At 45.2% G+C, this 19,453-nt stretch overlaps 1 protein-coding gene across 1 annotated transcript in view; it reads left to right on the top strand.

Moving 5' to 3' along the window:
* The window catches only part of CBL (Cbl proto-oncogene), a 364,906-nt gene that overhangs the window by 321,198 nt on the left and 24,255 nt on the right, over positions 1-19,453 (top strand). The window contains exons 12-13 of the mRNA XM_086956760.1: positions 9,499-9,593; positions 16,318-16,467. Coding sequence (XP_086812886.1) covers positions 9,499-9,593; positions 16,318-16,467 — 245 coding nt within the window. The remainder of the gene's footprint in view (positions 1-9,498; positions 9,594-16,317; positions 16,468-19,453) is intronic.

Here is a 19,453-nt window from a genome sequence, read left to right as displayed (position 1 = left end):
GAAACAGAATTCCTACGGCACGCAATCCTCACCAACTTTCAGAAAATAAGTTTTAAACGCTTCTCCACCAGAACCTATTCTTCAACGTCGAATACTTTGATTCCAGTCGACTGCCTTCGGGCCTAACTAGGCCTCAGCTCCAGCTCATGGAAAGGACACCCTTCAAAAAGTGTCCTCAATTTGGGTCGAAGTTTCCCCACACCGACCTGCCTTTCTCTGGAGCACGAGGCAAAGGACTGCTCAGCTTGTGCCTCTTTCCACTCCAAAAAGTTTATCCGGGACCGAAGAGCGAGAAGAACAATGGCTCGATCTTCAACCTCCATTCCGGACAACATCTTTGAGGAAGGCGTCAACGTCCCAGAACAACAAGACGTCAACATCGGTTCCGAACATGAAGAAGATTCGGATGTCGAGGACGTCACTCCAGCGCAACGGGTCGTAAGTAAGAACGTCGACCCCGACCCTTCCTCGACACACCCAAAGAAGACCCAGGTTACACCCTCGCCGTCTAACTCGGGTGCACACCGACACTCCGCTTCTACTGCCCCACCTTCGGGCCCGGCAAAGAAGCCAATTAAGCCTTCGGGCGACTCAGGCTCAAGTCAGCCTTCGCATGGTGCCGGCGCGAACTTACCGGCGCCGAAAAAGACAGACACCGGCTACGCCTATGTCCAAACCATTGGCGCCGAAGCCCACAACTCCTTCGGCACCGAAACCCAGGTCGGAACTAAGCAAAGCCTCGGATTCTAAACCAAAAGAAGCATCGGATCCAAAGAAACAACTGGATCCGAAAAAACCTTCGCAACCGAAAAAACATTCGGAGCCGAAAAAACTTTCGAGCCGAGAGACTCCTGCTTCCCCGACAAAGGACATTGTCAAAAAACCAAAGCAAGCCGCTTCGTTGCCGAAACCTTCCACAGCACCAAAAGATTGACCTCCGGCAGAAGACTTATCTGATCCAGACCCTGCCCAAAAGAATCTGGCTAGGGAGCCAATAACTGAACATTTGATTTTTGCCTCAAAGAAGCGACCACTGGACAAACCAGCTCCGCATGCAAAGGAGGACATGGCTACCTCGCCTTTAAGACCGCCTTCCCCTTCTCCTCCACCTATGCCATCACCACACTCTCCCATACCACAGCATTCCCCAGCATCCTCTCATAGGGATGATAGTTCTGATGATATGGGGGGTAACATGCCTGATCCACATACACCTACAGGATCACCTGACCCATGGGATGATTACACCACTCCAGATGTCCCTCATCATAGTGAAGTAGTGTGGCTCACTGGTTAGAGGCGGCAGACCCGAGAGCAGAGGACGGCCCGGGACCAGGGTTCGATTCCCGGCGCGGCAGGTTTCTGGACCAGGGTCAGCGGACTCGATAATTCTCTCGCCTCAGTGCCCACTCTGATCAGCGATCACACTCGGCAACTCTGGGCATTAGCTTGCCTCATCTTCACTAACGGCCCCACCAGACCGCCGGGAATGCCTGGTCTCACCCTGGAGATACCCATTAAGGGACCATCTCTCAGGGAAGCCAGGAAGGGTTTCGCAGCGTTCGAAGCGCCTTGGGACCCTACGGGTAAGTAGTGCACTATATACAGACCCCCCAGGATATAGCGGCATGGATTGGCAAATTTAGCGGCACAAAAATGAAAATTTAGCGCCACAAAAATGGAAATTTAGCGGCGTTTTATTTTGGGTTTTTTGCAACACCAAACACAGATATCTTACTGTTTGAGTTATTTGACAACATGGAGCTATGTACATTTTGTTTATTTACAATTCAGCCCATTTGTTTTAGTTAAAAGGCATGTTAATCTTGGCCATGTACGTTCAGTTCTTCTGAGCCCCCATAGGTTTCAGACTAGGCATGCTGGAGGCAGAGACAGGTCTCGGAGCGAGTGGGACGGGTATGCTCAGACGTGAGTCCCGTGCTCTCCATGCCACTGGAATTAAGCTATCCAGGCTGATGAGGGCTGAAAGCCCGAAACCTGTCCTTGGATGCTTGTTTCCAGTCCAGGGAGGACTTGGCTTGGCAGTTCGGGCTGGAACTGTACCCATGGGGCTCAGGGTCAAGACTGATTTGCATATGGCTGGGTTCAAACTGGAGTGGCATGGTGAGCAAGAAAACAATGGATTTTGGCCCAGATCTCTGTACTGGGGTGAATGTATGACATTGTTCTGCATTCTGTCCATCACCTGTTGTTTTTACAATCCACAATGTTTTAAGGCAAAGGTCATGCAAGAGAGCTATATTTTCTAAGGAATATGCAAAATTTGTAAAGTTGTGGCCTGGGAAAGTCCACTCATTTCATAAACCCACTTTTAAGCAAAATGACTTGTTGTCTGAATGAGGCTGTGAATACAAAACATTGTTCCTTAACGCATGTCAGTCAAGGTTAAAGTACAAAACAGCATAAACCTGGGGAATGGAAAATGGGTGCGCATGGGGCTGGATTTTAAGGCGGAAAACGGCGGAGACGGCAAATTTCGTGGGCTTTTGTCCAAATATCGCGACATTTCAACAGATCGGCCGATTTCGCGGTTTTTTTGCAAATTGCGAAAACCGCGATAAGCTGGAGGGTCTGTATATGCACACACACACAAAACACGCACACACACATACATATACACACAATATGCATAAAGACAGAGTGAACGAGACAGACGTAGAGGGAGTTAGAGAGAGAAATGTGGGAAAGGAAGGAGAGAGAGCTTAAGGAAAAGAAGGGAAATTAGTGGAAAAGATGGGGATTTCGAGATTGGAAGAGTGGGAAAAAATATGAACTGAGGTAGGGGCGAGAGATACAGAGGGTTATGGAGAGGCGTAAAAAAAGAGAGAGGGTAGGTAGGAGGGTGAGACATTGAAGCTTTGCTTCCGGGCGCCTCTAATTGTTTCCTTCACAGAAAAGCCCCCACTGTGCTTCTTAGTAAAAGCGTGTTTTTTGTAGCACCTGTGGGAACTGTATTATTACTTGTTTATACCGTGGCTCTGGCAGTCACTAGATCGTTTTAGTCGCGTGGCAGCCAGAGGCGGGCTTTGTTGACTGGAATAAAGGCTTTGACTATTTTCATTTCAGTGGGTTGGAAGGAGCGCCATGTAAGGCGCCGACCTTGAAGAAATCTCTATAATTAGCGAGGCGCTGCAGTTTGCTCACTTTTGTCACGTTTGTGTGCACAGGGAAGAGACGAGGCTCTAGCATTTGCACCCTCCAGTCCCATGAGTTGCTGGATGTGACTCACAGCACGTGGCTCTTGTTAGCGTCCGAAGGTGTAACTCAGGCTCTCTCTAACTGCGGACTTTCATATCAAGCCTACACCCAAAACCCACAGAATGTCAGCGCGCAAGCTACTGAAATGTGACAGCTAGTGCCAAAGACAACATGACGTTACATAAGGAAATTACTGGTTTAATAATACACTCTTAAGCTCAATTAACTTATAAGTGTATGTGTGTGGTACGCAGGTCACATGTACTGGGCCAGTTCACCCCTCTCATGTCCATATAATGTGTACCTTCGACCTGAGTAATAAAACATCTACAACTGAAAGGGGGAGTTTGGTTTAGCTTGAGGTGTGCGTAAATTACTGTCAGTATGCTTTATGTTCTCTGTGATCCTTCAGCGTATTTTATCTTTTCAGTCGACAAAACTCTGCACTCTGTGCGGGGGGCCTTTGGGGGACATTAATCTTTTATTTTTAGTATTGCTATATGTCGGAAATGACTTCCGAACAGTTTCTTGTTCCCTGCTAACGCGATCCTGGCAGGGACGTCTGTGTTCGCCGGCCGGCTGTTCTCCTGCTCCAAGTCCGCTTCCCTGGTCTCTGGAGAAGAGGAAGAGGCTTCGTGTGTGTGTCGCTGCCGCTTCTTGCTGGTCTTCTCCCTCTCTCGGCCGCCGTGGTCTTCTCCCTCTCTCGGCCGCCGTCCTCGACCTCCTCTCGCTCCTTCTCTCGCCGCGAAATCCTGGGGAAGGGAAAATGGGTGCGCATGGGGCTGAATTTTAAAGCAGAAACGGGCAGAAAACGGCGGAGACGGCGGAAACTGCAAATTTCGCGGGCTTTTGCCCAAATATCGCGGCATTTCACCAAATCGGCCGATTTCGCGATTGTTTTGCAAATCGCGAAATCGCGATAAGCTGGAGGGTCTGTATATAAATGCCAATACATACACAATACATACATCAGGATGACTTATACCCCTCACGGCCTTTCCCACCAGAAGACACTATAGGGTTTAACGAATTGATACACAGGGCTGCACAATATCACGGGGTAGACATACATACAGACCCTGTAGACGAAGACTTCCTGATGGATACCTTTGATAATGCACAAAGGTCAGCATCCATCTTACCAGTGCTCAAAGGAGTAATTAAACACGCTTCTGAAGTCTTTAAAGATCCAGTCAGAACTAGAATCATTATTTCTCGTATAGAGAAGAAATATAAAGCTGCCCCTTAAGACCCAGCATACATTAAGGGGCCAGTACCACTAGACTCACTTGTAGTTTCTAACGCACGCAAGAGAGCAAACTCGCAAACATCAGGTGATGCTGCCCCACCAGATAGAGTCTAAGCTTCTTATCACATCAGGGAAAAGAACTGCGTCTCAAGCAGCAAACCTGTGGCGTATTGCCAACACACAGGCATTGGTAGCCAGATATGATAGAGCACATTATGACTAATTAGAGTCAATTAGACACTTCCCTGATAGGTACAGGTATAGGGCACATGAACTCATCTAAGGGTAAAAACATTACAAATACCTCTATCAGATGTGCCCTTGACGCAGCGGATACTGCGTCTAGAGCAGTTAACACCAGCGTCTTACTACGCAGACATGCCAGGTTACGTATATTGGGATTCAAACCTGAGGTACAAACTGCCATTCTTAATCAACCTTTCGATGAGCAACACCTATTTGGACCGAATGTGGATGTATCTCTTGAAAAAATTAATAAAGATACAGACACTGCAAAATCTATGGGAGCCCTGCAGTCGCAGGCTCCCAGATGTTCATTTCGTCGCTCATCCTATAGAGGGGGCACCAGAGCCTATTCCTCAAACACAGCCTCTGCCTCATACAAAGGCCCCACACAATCCACTCACAGCAAGGGCTACCAAAGGGGTGGGTACAGAGGCAGAGTTAAAAATAACAATTCCCGCTCTACCTCCACCCCTGCCCAATGACTCCCTTCCCCTTCCCCGCCCCACTCCACTCCTGTCGGAGGAAGGCTTTAACAATACCTGCCAGCCTGGGAAAACATCACATCAGACAGGTGGGTGTTACAAATTATTCAATTAGGTTACTGTCTGGAACTAAAATCTACCCCCCCCCAAACATACCACCCAAGCAGCGTCCAATGTCACAGGAACATTTAACATTGCTCAGACAAGAGGTAATATCCCTCCTGCAGAAAAATGCAATAGAAATAGTTCCAGAGCACTAGAAAAACAGAGGAGTATACTCACTATTTCCTAATACCGAAAAAGGATGGATCTCTAAGACCGATCCTAGACCTCAGACCTCTAAACGTTTACATTCAGTCGGACCATTTTCATATGGTAACACTTCAACAGGTCCTTCCACTACTGGTACTAAACGACTTCCTTGCCACCCTAGATCTCAACGACGCCTACTTCCATATTCCCATCCATGCAGCGCACAGAAAATACCTCAGATTTGTGCTTGACGGGCAGCACTACCAGTTCAAAGTGCTCCCATTCGGAGTCACAACAGCGCCAAGGGTGTTTACCAAATGCCTAGCAGTAGTAGCAGAACACTTAAGAAGACAACACATTCATGTCTTCCCATATCTGGACGACTGGCTCATAAAAGCCAGCTCATACAGCCAGTTTGTACAACACTCACGCTACCATTCAACTGCTTCACGACTTGGGATTCACAGTAAATCACACCAAGTCGCATCTACAACCCTCACATGTATACAACAGTATCTCGGCGCTACAATAAACACCCAGTTAACACTAGCATATCCCTCTCCAGCAAGGATAACAAGCGTACAACCTCTTCTAACAAAATAAAAGCCGCAACACTCACTATCAGCTCGAGTGTTCATGCAGCTCATAGGAATGATGGCATCTTGCATATTTGTAGTCCCTCACGCAAGATTGCAAATGCGTCCACTTCAAGAGTGCCTAGCACACCAATGGAGCCAGGCTCAAGGTCAACTAACAGACCTAGTGTTGGTAGACGGTCGGACTCATCGTTCTCTGCAATGGTGGAACACCAAAAACATTTCCAAAGGGCAACAGTTTCTAGAGCCAGTTCCTCAAGTAGTCTTAACAGCGGACGCATCGCTCTCCGGCTGGGGAGCTCACCTCCTGCATCACACCATGCAAGGCAGGTGGACACCGCAACAAAAGCTACTCCACATCAACCACCTAGAGTTACTAGCTGTGTTTCTAGCCCTAAAAGCTTTTCAAACTCAAGTATCCGGCACAGCTGTCCTAGTCCGCACAGACAATATGACAGCTATGTACTGCATATACAAACAAGGAGGGATACACTCTCTGCAGCTCTCTCAGTTAGCACAGCAGATATGGATATGGGCTATACCACTAAAGATCTTCCTAGTAGCCCAACACGTCCCAGGAGTACTAAACACTATTGCAGATCTGCTAAGTCGACAAACTCAGCAAATCCACGAATGGGAACTTCATCCACAAGTTCTTCATCCGTTCTTTCAAATGTGGGGACAACCTCAAATAGACCTCTTTGCCACCCACGAAAACACGAAATGCCCAAACTTTGCCACCAGATACCCACACCCATTGTCCAAAGGCAATGCGATATGGATGAACTGGTCAAAACTATTTGAGTACGCTTTTCCTCCTCTCCCACTAATTCCATTAGTGGTACGCAAACTTCAGCAACATTACCTAACGCTCATCCTAATCGCTCCAACTTGGGCCAGACAACTGTGGTACACCACGCTGTTGCAGATGTCTGTAGTACCACATCAAAAACTAAACCTATCTCCACGCCTATTAACGCAGAACCATGGAGAGATCAGACACTCGGACCCCGCTCAGCTCAACCTAGCGATCTGGCTCCTGAGGTCATAGTTTGGTTACCTCAACCTTCCCCCAGAATGTATGAACGTTATCAAAGAAGCTAGACGCCCCACCACTAGAGCATGTTACGCTGCTAAGTGGAAAAGGTTTGTCATATACTGCCAAAACAACCAAATTAATCCTTTAGACGTGTCTATTCAACACATCATTGGATATTTATTGCACCTTCAAAAGTGTAACTTAGCCTACACATCTATCAGGTTGCACCTGGCAGCTTTTGCAGCATACTTGCAAAATAGACTACATCTATATCTTTTTAGAGTGCCAGCTATTAAACCTTTCATGGAAGGACTCCAAAGAATAATTCCTCCCAGAACACCACCCGCACCAGTGTGGAATCTAAATGTGGTTCTCACAAGGTTAATATGACCTCCCTTCGAACCATTACATAAATGTGAATTGCAATTTCTAACCTGGAAAGTAGCTTTCCTAGTAGCCATTACGTCTCTCAGAAGGGTTAGTGAACTACAAGCATTTACCATTCAAGAACCCTTTCTGCAAATGCATCATAAAAAAGTGGTTCTTCGTACTAATCCAAAATTCCTTCCAAAAGTCATTTCTACTTTTCATCTAAATCAATCTGTTGAGCTGCCCGTATTTTTCTTCCAGCCTCAAACAGTCGCAGAAAGAGCTCTACACACTTTAGATGTCAAAAGAGCATTACTGTACTACATTGAAAGGACACAAACTTTTCGTAAGACAAAACAACTTTTGTGTCTTTCTCACCTCCACATAAAGGCAATCCCATCTCAAAGTCAGGGATCGCTAGGTGGGTTTTTAAATGTATACAAATATGTTCTCAAAAAGCCAAACGCACATTAACAATCTCACCAAAAGCCCATTCTACCAGGAAAATAGGGGCTTCAATGGCATTCTTACGGAACATTCCCCTAGATGTCATATGCAAAGCAGCCACATGGTGTACACCGCACACATTCACAAAGCATTACTGTGTAGATGTGCAAACTAAACAAGCCACTGTGGGCCAGACTGTACTAAAAACTCTGTTTCAAATGACTGCAACAGATACGGGTGGTCGCCGCTAGATGTGGGAATCGCTATGTAATATATGCATAGTGTGCAATCAGCAGCTGATATGCTCGAACGGAAAATGCTACTTACCAGTATGCATCTGATCTTGGCATTTAGAGCTGCAGAGTTGCACATGCCCACCCGCCTACCTGGCTACCTTTATCTGTTCCAGTATTATCTTAATTAGATACATATCACATGGACATCACTATCTCTTATACAGCTCCATCACTTCCCTATTGGTGAAAAACAATCTGGGGATGGAGCCAAGGACCATGCGCAGTATCATCCAAAGGAGAAGTCGCCTATCCCGTGACTTCCAAAGACTTTTCTACAAAACAAACTGCAAACATCCGGGCCCAACACTAGGTGGCAATCTATGCATATTGTAAAACTCTGCAGCTCTACATGCCTAGAACAGATGCATACTGGTAAGTAGCATTTTCCGTGTCCATTTTAGCATCTGGGTTTTACAAACCATCCAAATATTTTGCTTCCTTGAAGATTTTGAAAATGTAGCCAGGGGTTCATTATAGTATGTAATAGAGAAATACACTTGAATACTTTGTGAATGAGACCATAAAATTACAACCACATTGTAATCGGTTCACAAACCAATGTTGTGAATGATCAGTCCAGCAGTGAGGAATAAGTATGTGATAGAATAGTTCAGCAATGAGGCACAAGAGACGCTGAAGGTATTGAACCATTCCCTACCAACCACAATATGACCTTCCTCCCTGAGGTTTGTGCCTCTAATTATAGTTATTCACAGCATGTGAATCTAGAATAGGTGTATGCTCAAAAATAAACTATTTACGTCCCCGTAACAAAAGCTTTATAACTCTAATCTTTTAAGGAGTGATCCACCACCCATCGACGGACAGTGATTTGCTCCAAATAAAGTAATTATAGGGCTACAGAAAAAGTAATAAGGCAGAAAAAAATCTGATCATCGAAATTGCATACCCTGCAATTGTGGGCTTATACAAAACTTGAGTCACAGGCTGCTAGGGTCGGTGTCTGAAAAGATAAAGATCTTTTGTAAAATGAGATTTCTGCACCCACTAGATTGCGGAATATGACTCCACATTTAAATCTTCAAGTTCGTTGCTCTAACTATTATAACAGTTAAATAAAAACATATTGTCAATTTTTTTTCCACAGATCCCTTCGTTGTGCATAATATTTTGCCTCATTTCAAAATTTGTGTATCTTCTCAAACCTCACAAAGATTTTGACAATTGTGTTAGTTTACCAAACAAAGTTTTACAACTCCTCAAGGCAAACAAATTCATCTGTGTTAACATCCACTTATAGATGTGCTTACGCCTGTTCTAATGTCGCGTTTTTTTTCTTTAGAACATGAGCAGCACGCCATCCTTGGTTTCAGACATTGAGCATCCCAAAGTCAAACCTTCATCCTCAGCCAATGCCTTGTATGCTCTGGCTTCCAGGTACCTTAATTTCTGCTTTAGTTTATCTTTTTGATAGCCGTTTGTTGTGATAGAAGTGGGAAGCGGGCTTGAGGGCATGTGCTGTGGCAAAGTTGTTCTGTAGGACTAGATGTTCTGCTAAAATGTTAATTTGATTGCTGATGAAAATAATTTGTAAGATCGCAATGAGCAGTGTTCATTCTTGCTCAACATGGACATATGGAGCTGCAGTTCTTTAAATCTTTAACGCTGCCATCTTTTACAGCTGGACATTTAAATAAAATCAGCTTAACGAGGACAAGCCTAGAGCCTCGTGGTTAGGTTGCTGGTTTATGTACCATCCATAGGGTAGTAGTTTATTAAGGTGTTTTAAAATATTGTTGAACATTTAACCCCAATTGTGCCTTGAATTTAGTAGCCCTCTTTGGCTAAACATCTTATGACCTTTACACCTGTCAGCTTTTCTGGTTTGACTAGAACATGGGTAATCACAAACATTCCTCAGGGGCCTGAAATGCACTGACTGGGCGAGGCTAAGTTGGGGGGACTGGAGAATTTGGTGGTCAAGTTGTACCACGTGGAGAGAGACCATGCATGGAATTTACAAAAGAACTTCCTTAATCTGTTACAAAGATTGAGAGAATACTGCATTATGAAACAAACCTCTGCTTCAATGCTCACATGAAACATCTGTCTTCTGTGTCACACCTCGTTTTTTGTAGTGCTACATTAAGTCTTAGGGTATGATGTTAAGAACCTACCATAGGTCCATGTTCTCAACATTGGCATGCAGTTCGGGCTGCTCTTAACGGCAGTGTGGTCTTGACATTTCAAATATGTGCTCCTGTTCCTATTACAACTTATTCTTTTGGTTTGACAGAGTTAAGGAAACTTACATCTCCATGCTACAGGTTTCTATGCCTGGAGGGCTGGCTTTTTGGATGTTACCAGCTCTAACAGCTTACTGTTAGATCATCATTTTGAGCCCGAGGTACACAATTTCAGAGGGAACATTGCATCTGCTTTAATTTATGTTCTAACTTCAAAGAGTTATTTTCTTTTACACTGAATCTAGTTCATATACAACATACAGTATGTAATCTTATCTCACAAAGGACTAAACATTTACTTTAAACTCCAAGAGTCCTGCTTTTCTCCAAACAGCGCTACGGAAGGAACACGTCCTCAGTAAGCCTATTTAAACACATTGTCAATTACCTTTTTCTCTGGGACATTTCTTACATGAGAGTCTAGGTCCTGGCAATATTAGCCAAATGGCATATACTCCTCCTTTCTGACCATAGCTGGACTGGAAACCAAAATCAGCTGATCAAAAACTCGTGAAACCAGCCCCATACTGCAGGAGGTCTCTGTGAATGTGCCTTGTGAGTATGATTGAGTGTTTGAAGGTCATTCTCCTCTGAAAGAAGCTCCATGCCGCCTAATGCGAGAATGCAAAATGGCATTCTAGCCATTCAGGCCATGACTGTAACTACCATTATTGGTTATGATTGAAAATCGCTGACTTTTGCTTGAATCGCTCATCTTCAGCTTTCCTGTCCTATGCCATATTATAAGCATGGGAAGGAGAAGTCACCATGCATCAATTTGGGATTAGGGAGCCAGATATTAAACGATAATCTTGGAAGGTATCTCTTGATTTCCATCATTAATTTCTTTGCAGAAACCATGAGCAATCTACACAAACGAACCGTTGCAGAGTTCCAAAGTTTGTCTACTTTTTAAAAATGTATAGCTTTTTTGGGTCACCCTAGGCTTCCATAACTATTTCCTCAACAAATTGCGAGTATGTAGAAAGCACAAACAAAAGGAAAAATTGATTATTATTTAGAAAAAGGCACAAACTGTAGTTAAATAGATTATTTTCAACTCTGCTTGCTCCAGAAAGCTGGGAAGATTATCTTAGTGCAGCAAACCTTTCTTTTTGATGGATACATCTGCCTGTGGTTTCCTCACCTTATGAATATCCCCTGCGCCAGCATTCCGCAGAAACTTTTTTTCCTAGCTCTGCACGCCGACGAGGACATCACAATGCCACGTCTCCGCTCACGACTCCGCATGACGTCACCGGAGCCGTAAGAGAGCCTCGTCTGCGTGATGACGTCAGTTCCCTTTTTTCCGTGCCAAAGTGTAATGGTTTTCTGGCTCTCTCCATAGTGTTGAGATACTTTGTAGTGAGATTCTTCTTTAAACTGTTGCTTTTAGGATGTAGTCTTTGAGGAAGTCTGCATTCAAGCCGTGCAGAGAGTGTGGGGGTCTCATGTCCATCACTGACCCCCATGAAGACTGTTTATGGTGTTTGTCATCTGATCACGACGTGGAGGATTGTTCCAGCTGCAGGAAGATGAATCCTAAGGCTCTTAAGGAACGGGAAGCAAAGCTCTTTATGGCTAAGGCGCAGAAGGAAGAGGTTGAAAAATGGCTAAGTCGAAGTCGTCTGCTTCGCACTCGTCGAAGTCGAGGAAACACGAAGAGAAGACATGGATCTCGGCTCCGCTCGTCGAAGGGTAAGGCTTCGAGGTCTCCTTCGCCTGCCCCTCGACTTCGCCAAAATAACTTGTCTCCTTCACCTTCTCGAGTGAGTCCGGAGAGATCTCCTTCGTCTAAAGGCACTCTGGCGCAATCTCCGGCGCCAAGGGGTTTGCCAGATTCGGGAGAGTTACCATTCCAGATTGTTTAGACTCCTGCTTCTCCTGTGCAAAAGGTCAATCCTGTGGCTCCGGTGGACCCAGCTGTTCCTATTCTGGAGGTTCCTCTTTTGGGTTCTGGGCCAAATCCATTTCTTCAATTTCCAACTCAAAGATTGGATCCTACTCTTTTTTTGAATGCTATGTATAGAGTTTTTGCTAAGGCAGCTTTCCTCTCCGGAGCTCCTTCAGGTCCTGTGGGTCCGCTGACCTTCATCTTGGGTGTGCCACAGCACTATGCCCAGGCACCCTTTGTACCATTCATTCCGACGGCACCGTAATGGCAGTTTCCGGCTCCGAGGGTTTCGATGCCGTTCATGGAGTCCCTGGTGCCGTCTGTTAGACCTTCCTCTCGGCTTCGTATGTGTCCGATTCCGCCTTCGGAACCTTCTTCGACGCCGGTTCCAGAGATGTCTACGCAGTGTGTGGCGCCGCCGACACAGATTCCTAGAATTAGATCGAGGAGAGAGGCGCAGATACTGCTTGAGGAAGAGCAGTATCAAAGGCAGGAGGTTGAAGAAGGTGAAATAGAGGAACCCGTGGATGATTTTGAAGGCATACAGGACGCAAGTGGACTGGACACTTCTCCTGAGTTGGAACATTCATCCACAAGGGCTTCTCCGCCTCAAGAGGTAGCTCCATACCATACTTAAATAAGAATGTCGGCACAGCTTTTGGACTGTTACCAACTGCTGAGTATAGGCCGAATTTGCTCACTGAGGTTCTACATTCACCAAAACACATAAGATGAAGGACGGAATGTTGCACATTGGCAAAACATTCACCCCCAGTCACAGATCTGGGTTTAATCCATCATTATTTTTCTCACCACCCCACCCCAGTTCAGACATGGCCATATGCAAATCAGTCTTGACCCTGTGCCTCATGGGAACAGTTAAGCCCGAACTGCCAAACCATGTCTTCCCTGGACCGGAATCAAGCATCCTAGATTAAACCCAAATCAGTTGACTGGGGGTGAGTGTTTGATTTTCTCTAGCGCTCCGTCCATCATCCATCTTTGGTATCGCTTTGTTCTACATTCATCTTCATCAATAGTTGAACCTTTGTTACCTTTTAATGAAGCCTTGACTGAGCCTATTCTAGAGAATAACCACTATATTCTCCTGTAGTGTCTTTAAGTCGGTGGCAAGAAGGTATAGGACTGCTCCAGGGGATCCTTTGTCATTTCATCCTTCTCCAGAAAGTTCGGTTGTGCAGGCGTCCTGCTCTAAACAGTCTTCCCGTGCTTTTCCCCAGGCTCCTGCTGACAGGGACTTTAAAAAGCTGGAGAAGTCCGCTAAAAGTCTTCATCTTCAAGCATGGCTCTTAAATGTACCAATGCTACCCATTTGTTGGGCTGTGATATTCATGCCTTGATGGACTCGGCAAAGTAATTGGTACCCAAGTTGCCTAATGAAGAGAGGGGAAATTTTATGAAGGTTCTTACAGATGCTCAGGCTGCTGATAGACAGGTTATTCAATCTGGCCTAGATACGGCAGATTCAGTGGCCAGAGTTATGGGTTCTTCTATTGCTCCCAGGAGGCAAGCCTGGCATAAACCGTCTGGTTTTTCCCCGGATGTTCAAGCAACTCTGGTTGATTTGCCTTTTGATAGGTCGAAACTTTTCGGGTAGAAGGTGGATTCTGCCCTTCAAATGTTTAAAGACTGCAGAACTACGGCGCAGTCTTTGGGACTGCAAACCCAGTCAAGAGGGTTTGGATATAGAAAATATCACAGATTTGGAAGGTCTTCCTTTCGTGGCTTGCGACAACCTCAGCAGCAGCAAAATCCGCTCTATAAGTCCTATAGAGGAAGAGCCAAGGGTCGCCAACGTGGGTCTACCCGCAATCCCTCCTTCTCCTCTTCTACCTCCCCTGCTCCCCCTGGTAATGCAGGAAAGCAGTCCTAGATCCCCCATCCTGGATCATGTAATCCCTGTAGGGGGTCGGTTATCTAATTTTCTACAGGATTGGAAATGGGTCACGTCAAACCTTTGGGTTTTAAACCTTGTAGAGAATGGGTACGCCCTTCCCTTTCAGGAATTTCCTCCACCTTACCCTCCTTTCCAAGGTTCTTGTCCAGAGGACCGTTTAATTCTCCTGCAGAAGGAAGTCCTTGTGCTGTTACAGAAAGGTGGGATAAAGGGGGTCCCGGAGCAGGAGAAGGGTCAGGGATGCTACTCCCGGTATTTCCTGATCCTCAAGAAGGACGGCAGGTTACGTCCGATCCTGGACCTCACCATCTTGAATTTTTACCTCAGGCAGGAGAAATTCAAGATGCTGACACTTGCACAGGTTCTTTTGGCGCTGCAGCAAGAGGACTGGTTAGTGTCGATCGATTTACAGGATGTATATTTTCACATCCCCATCCTGAAGTCGCACAGGAAGTATCTCTGTTTTACAGTGGGGTAGCAGCACTACCAGTTTGCGGTCCTGCCGTTTGGTCTTACTACTGCACCTCAAGGCTTCACAAAGGTAATTGCAGTGGTGGCAGCTCATCTCAGAAGGTCGGGATTCCAGTGTTCCCTTATCTGGACGACTGGCTGCTCAAAGCGGAGACGCCAGAGATGGTGTTTTATCATCTTCATGTAACAACTTTTCTGTTGTTCAACTTTGGCTTTTCAATAAATGTGCCTAAATCTCACATGGTGCCCTTTCAGCGCAACCTGTTCATAGGGGCAGTACTGGATAGTACTGTGTTGAGCTTTTCCTCCCCCTCAAAGAATTCTTGAAATTAAGGAGATGATTCCTTTGTTTCACAATGGAGCTGCTGTTCCGGTCCTGAAGGTCCTTCGCCTGCTCGGTCTGTTTGCTTCCTGCATTCTGTTGGTCAGTCATGCGCGCTGGCACATAAGTGCACTCCAGTGGTGCCTCCGCAGGCAGTGGTATCAACACACCTTGGAGATCTCGTGGAGTGCGCAGGGCTACCTGGCTCAAGGGAAGCCCTTTCAGTCTCCTCCTCCAGTGGCCACAGTGATCACGGATGCCTCCACAATAGGGTGGGGTGCTCTTCTGAAGGATCTGGAGGTCAAAGTTCTTTGGTCTCCAGAGGAAAGGTTGCTATAAATCTACTTTCTGGATTTGCGGGCAGATGTATCCATCAGAAGAACAAGTTACTTATCTTCGGTAACGCTTTTTCTGGTGGATACAGTATTCTCCTGTGGATTCCTCACTGACCCAGCCTCCTCCCTGATGTCCATCCTTCTATACCTTAAAGGTGTTTTTATTTACCATGATTGTTTGATATTGATGTATCATTTTGTGATAATAGGAAATGCTTTTGCTCTTCGGCTTTCCTTTTGATTATACACTGTGTGTTTATTGCACCTGTTGTCTGTTCACCCTTTCGCCTCGGAGGCACGGAAAAAATGGGTGGAACTGACGTCATCATGCCGACGAAGCTCTCTTATGGCTCCGGAGAAGTCATGCAGAGTCGTGAGCGGAGCTGTGGCATTGTGATGTCTTTGTCTGTGTGCAGAGCTAGGAAAAAAGTTTCTGCGGAATGCTGGCGCAGGGGATATTCATAAGATGAGGAATCCACAGGCAGATACTGTATCTACCGGAAAAAGCGTAACTGAAGGTAAATAACTTGTTGGTTTCATATTTTGGGGCCAAACTTTTGCTTTCTTGCACAGCACGTTTTTGCCATTTACTCAAACATATCCAAAATGTTGCAGTATTTTGACTACATTCTTGATTCCTTCTAGGGGAGTCTACAAAGAAACCCATGGTACCTTTTAGAATCTTCAATGTGGTGTAAAGAGCGCAAATTTGGTCTGAATATCTTATTTGGGGGGTAAAAAGTTCTGAAGACCTAAGCCCGAAGTGCAAGAAATATATATATATTTTTTAAGTGTTCAACACAGGGATGGGGCTGAGGTTGGAAGCCTCAGCAGCTAGGGGTTTAATTTCGATTTTTCTGTGGTAAATGCTACTTGCCATCTGTAAACTCTATGCTGAGTGCTTATGTTTACTTATGTCGAACGGTCCATCCTGACTCTCTGCTCTTACCAACACCACCTTCTCCTTCCACTCAGGCCACTTCCAGTGCCACAACTGCAAGCTGGAGACCATTCAGATAGTGATGAGGATACAGAGTACATGTGTCCGTCGTCGAGGCCTGTGGTGCCTTCGGTCCCTGTGGGACAGACTGCTGATGCCATGAGACCTTCTAGTCCAGCAGTACGGTAAGATACCTTTTACTTCTTTCTCAAAGCCATCTTTAAAAAAGTAGATGGGCAAGTGATTTAATAAATGAGATCTGTAAAGGGCTTATCTAATGGATGCTTCTTGATCAAATAGGTGAAAGTATTGTGGTTCAAAGAGGTGCACTTTCAAGTTTTTTGAATGACAGGTGATTTAACTGTACAAATGTTGGCAAAGTGTACCTTTTTAAAGTCTGGTTTCCTGAGATTCATTGAGTAGTGGGTGGGTAGAGTTTCACTATTGAGGTGTTAGGGTCAATAAGTCAACTCTGATGTCCACAGATAGACGTACTTTAAGGTGGTCAGGGTGTGTCCATCTTGAGAGTTTTTTGCAAACAAAATGTGGCTGCTGCTTTGTCACTGCTACCTAACAACAAAATATATTTTTTCTGTAACCGACATGGAGAGGGTTAGAATGTGCTAATCTAGCATAGCTGGTATAAGGGCATCTTGGCCAAAGAAAGCACTATTTATAGGTGTCTGAAATATACGCTAAAGTTTAACGGTAACAAAAAATGATTTATAGCTCCCAATGATCCCATCCTTTGCCCCTCTTATTACACCATATTTCTTCTGTCACCTATCATGTTGCTTCCTTTACACTTAGCTACACTTTCCTAATCTCTTGCTCCTTTTCTCTTTAAATGCCATTGTCCTTTCCTGACCTTGTATCTCCATCCGCCTGCAGATTTCTGTACTACCCTTCTGTTTTCTGTTAGTCACACTTGTATCATCTATCAGTCTTACCACTGACTTAGAGATATATGCATTCTTTATTTTCATGTGCTCCTACTGCCAAGTGTTAGCATGCTAGGAAAAGATCTAAGGATGCTTGATTGGTTAACACCGGGCAGCTGATGAACCAACATTTCTGGTTTACAGTACTAAGTCAAAATGTTGGTGTTTAGTTGTTAAGTCGATCTTTGGATGGCCTACATGCTTTTTCATTGCTATTAGTATTTCAGTAGTATTGAACTTAGTGACTGAGATGTTAAGGTTAGATTTCTTCATATTTTGTGCCAGATTTGTTTTTAACATTCTTTTTATTAAACCATTGCTTCTTACACCTTTCAGTATAGCACAAATACAGGGTGAAGTATGGTATGCAGTATATCAGGGGATCCATCTATAAAAAGATCACATACAGAAAAGGAAGTAATAGGAAAAGGAGATTATCCACTTTAAGCTCTAAATTACATACCTACACCCCTCCCCAATTCCACTTATTGCTGAATTGTATACTGCATCCAAGCAGTCCATATCTTTACCTACTTCCGGGGGCAGCCTCTGCTTTGGTAAATAACTTTTTCAGCCTGTTGGCATCAATCCACAGCTCACTTCCAGTCTCCAATCTTTGGAGCAGTGCCCCCCCTTTCCTTCCACCCTTCTACTCAAGGCCTTTCTTCTGCAGACTGCTTTTCTTTCCTTGCATTTGGTGGTGTTTCCTCCTTCAAGTGAGGCCTAGTGGTTGGATTCATGGGGGCGTAACCTCGTCGCTACCTCCAGTGTTGCTTTGCGAGGCTCAATACACTTTGTGTGTTGGCCAGGGCTACCTCCAGCCTGTGGGATTCTGTCGAGTCCCCTCTGTCTCACGTCTCCCACGAAGGTGCCCGTGCTGATCTACGGCACCATGTGTTAGATGGTCAGGGTTCGGCCGTGTTTATTCTCTGTGCGGCCTTGGATGTTGCTGATGCTCTCTACCGTGCTATGGCCAGTTCTGTGACTCTCCGTTGCCACGCTTGGTTGCAGGATAGGTTTTTTCCTGAGAATATCAGGGAGCGTCTGGTTGACCTGCCCTTTGATGGGGTTCTTTTGTTTAACACTCACGCAGACTCTGCCATTCAACGTCTCCTTGCGTTGTGGCGCGGAAAAGTTCTCCGAAGAATGTTGGCGCGCCGGGTTGGGGCTTATGTGACCTTGCTCATGTCACGCTCACTGACAACGTCAGGGCAGAGTCACGTGGTACCCCCTTCCACCGGCACGCAGAGATGCTGTGGCAAAGAACATTTTCCGGATCCAGTCTTACGCCTGGGGATAATTCTACGTTAAGGAATCTGCGGCTAGAATAGTTTCTACCAGATGCATCTTTACCGAAGATAAATAACTTGTGCTTTTGTTGTCATACACCAGATTGCTTGGATAAATTTCAACATCACAAATACCACCCAGAAACTAGTGTCTAATTTGGAATTCCTTGAAGTATTGTGGTAATGCCTTACTCCCAGATGCGAGCAAAGAGGTTTAATCCAGCTATATTTTTAACCCCATGTATGCTTGACAAAAGAATAGCACATTCTCTTCAGTTTCATCAAAAGTGTTACAGCTAGAGCACAAATCAGATTAAGGTACCTGCCAACCACTCTCAAAGGATGCCTATGTGTGCAAACCAAATCTGCACTGCACTTCACATACAGAGTACTTCATGAGTAGGGTTTAAAATAATCTAAAAAAGAAGTTATATCCATTTAGCATATTTAAAAAAGTACTAGTTTTGCAGTGTGCATCTTTTCTGGATTCACATGCTATGCATTATTTTGCTGTCTAGCGATTGGGTGTTGAATAGTCTCCTTGTAGTCTTTTTTTTTGGGGGGGGGGGGGCAGTCCTCAAAACCTGCCTCAACAGTGGTTTATAGGCATGGGAGGGAGACCGCAAAACACAGCTCAACGACGTCCGCAAAGACATTGCCCGGGACCCCAAAAAGCTACTCTGCATTGACGCAAAAGGTTGCAGAAGCAACCAAACACTCGAGCTTAGCACCAAAATTTTAGCCATTGACATTGAAATATGGAGAAGGAACCAAACTTGATGCTGAAATAAAATAGTTTGAGGTAGAGTGAAAGAGGATGTATCTTAAGGCTGAACTCAAAGGCCCTAATCAAGAAAAAAAGGGACTTCAACACTTTCCTTCAGAGATCCAGGATTCCAATAAAGAAACATGCTGAAGCATAGGAACCAGAGCAGTAAAAC

The sequence above is a fragment of the Lissotriton vulgaris genome, chromosome 2_1 (genome assembly GCF_964263255.1).
Source record: "Lissotriton vulgaris chromosome 2_1, aLisVul1.2, whole genome shotgun sequence".
Lineage (NCBI taxonomy): Eukaryota > Metazoa > Chordata > Amphibia > Caudata > Salamandridae > Lissotriton > Lissotriton vulgaris.
This window is presented reverse-complemented; position numbering and strand designations above follow the sequence as displayed.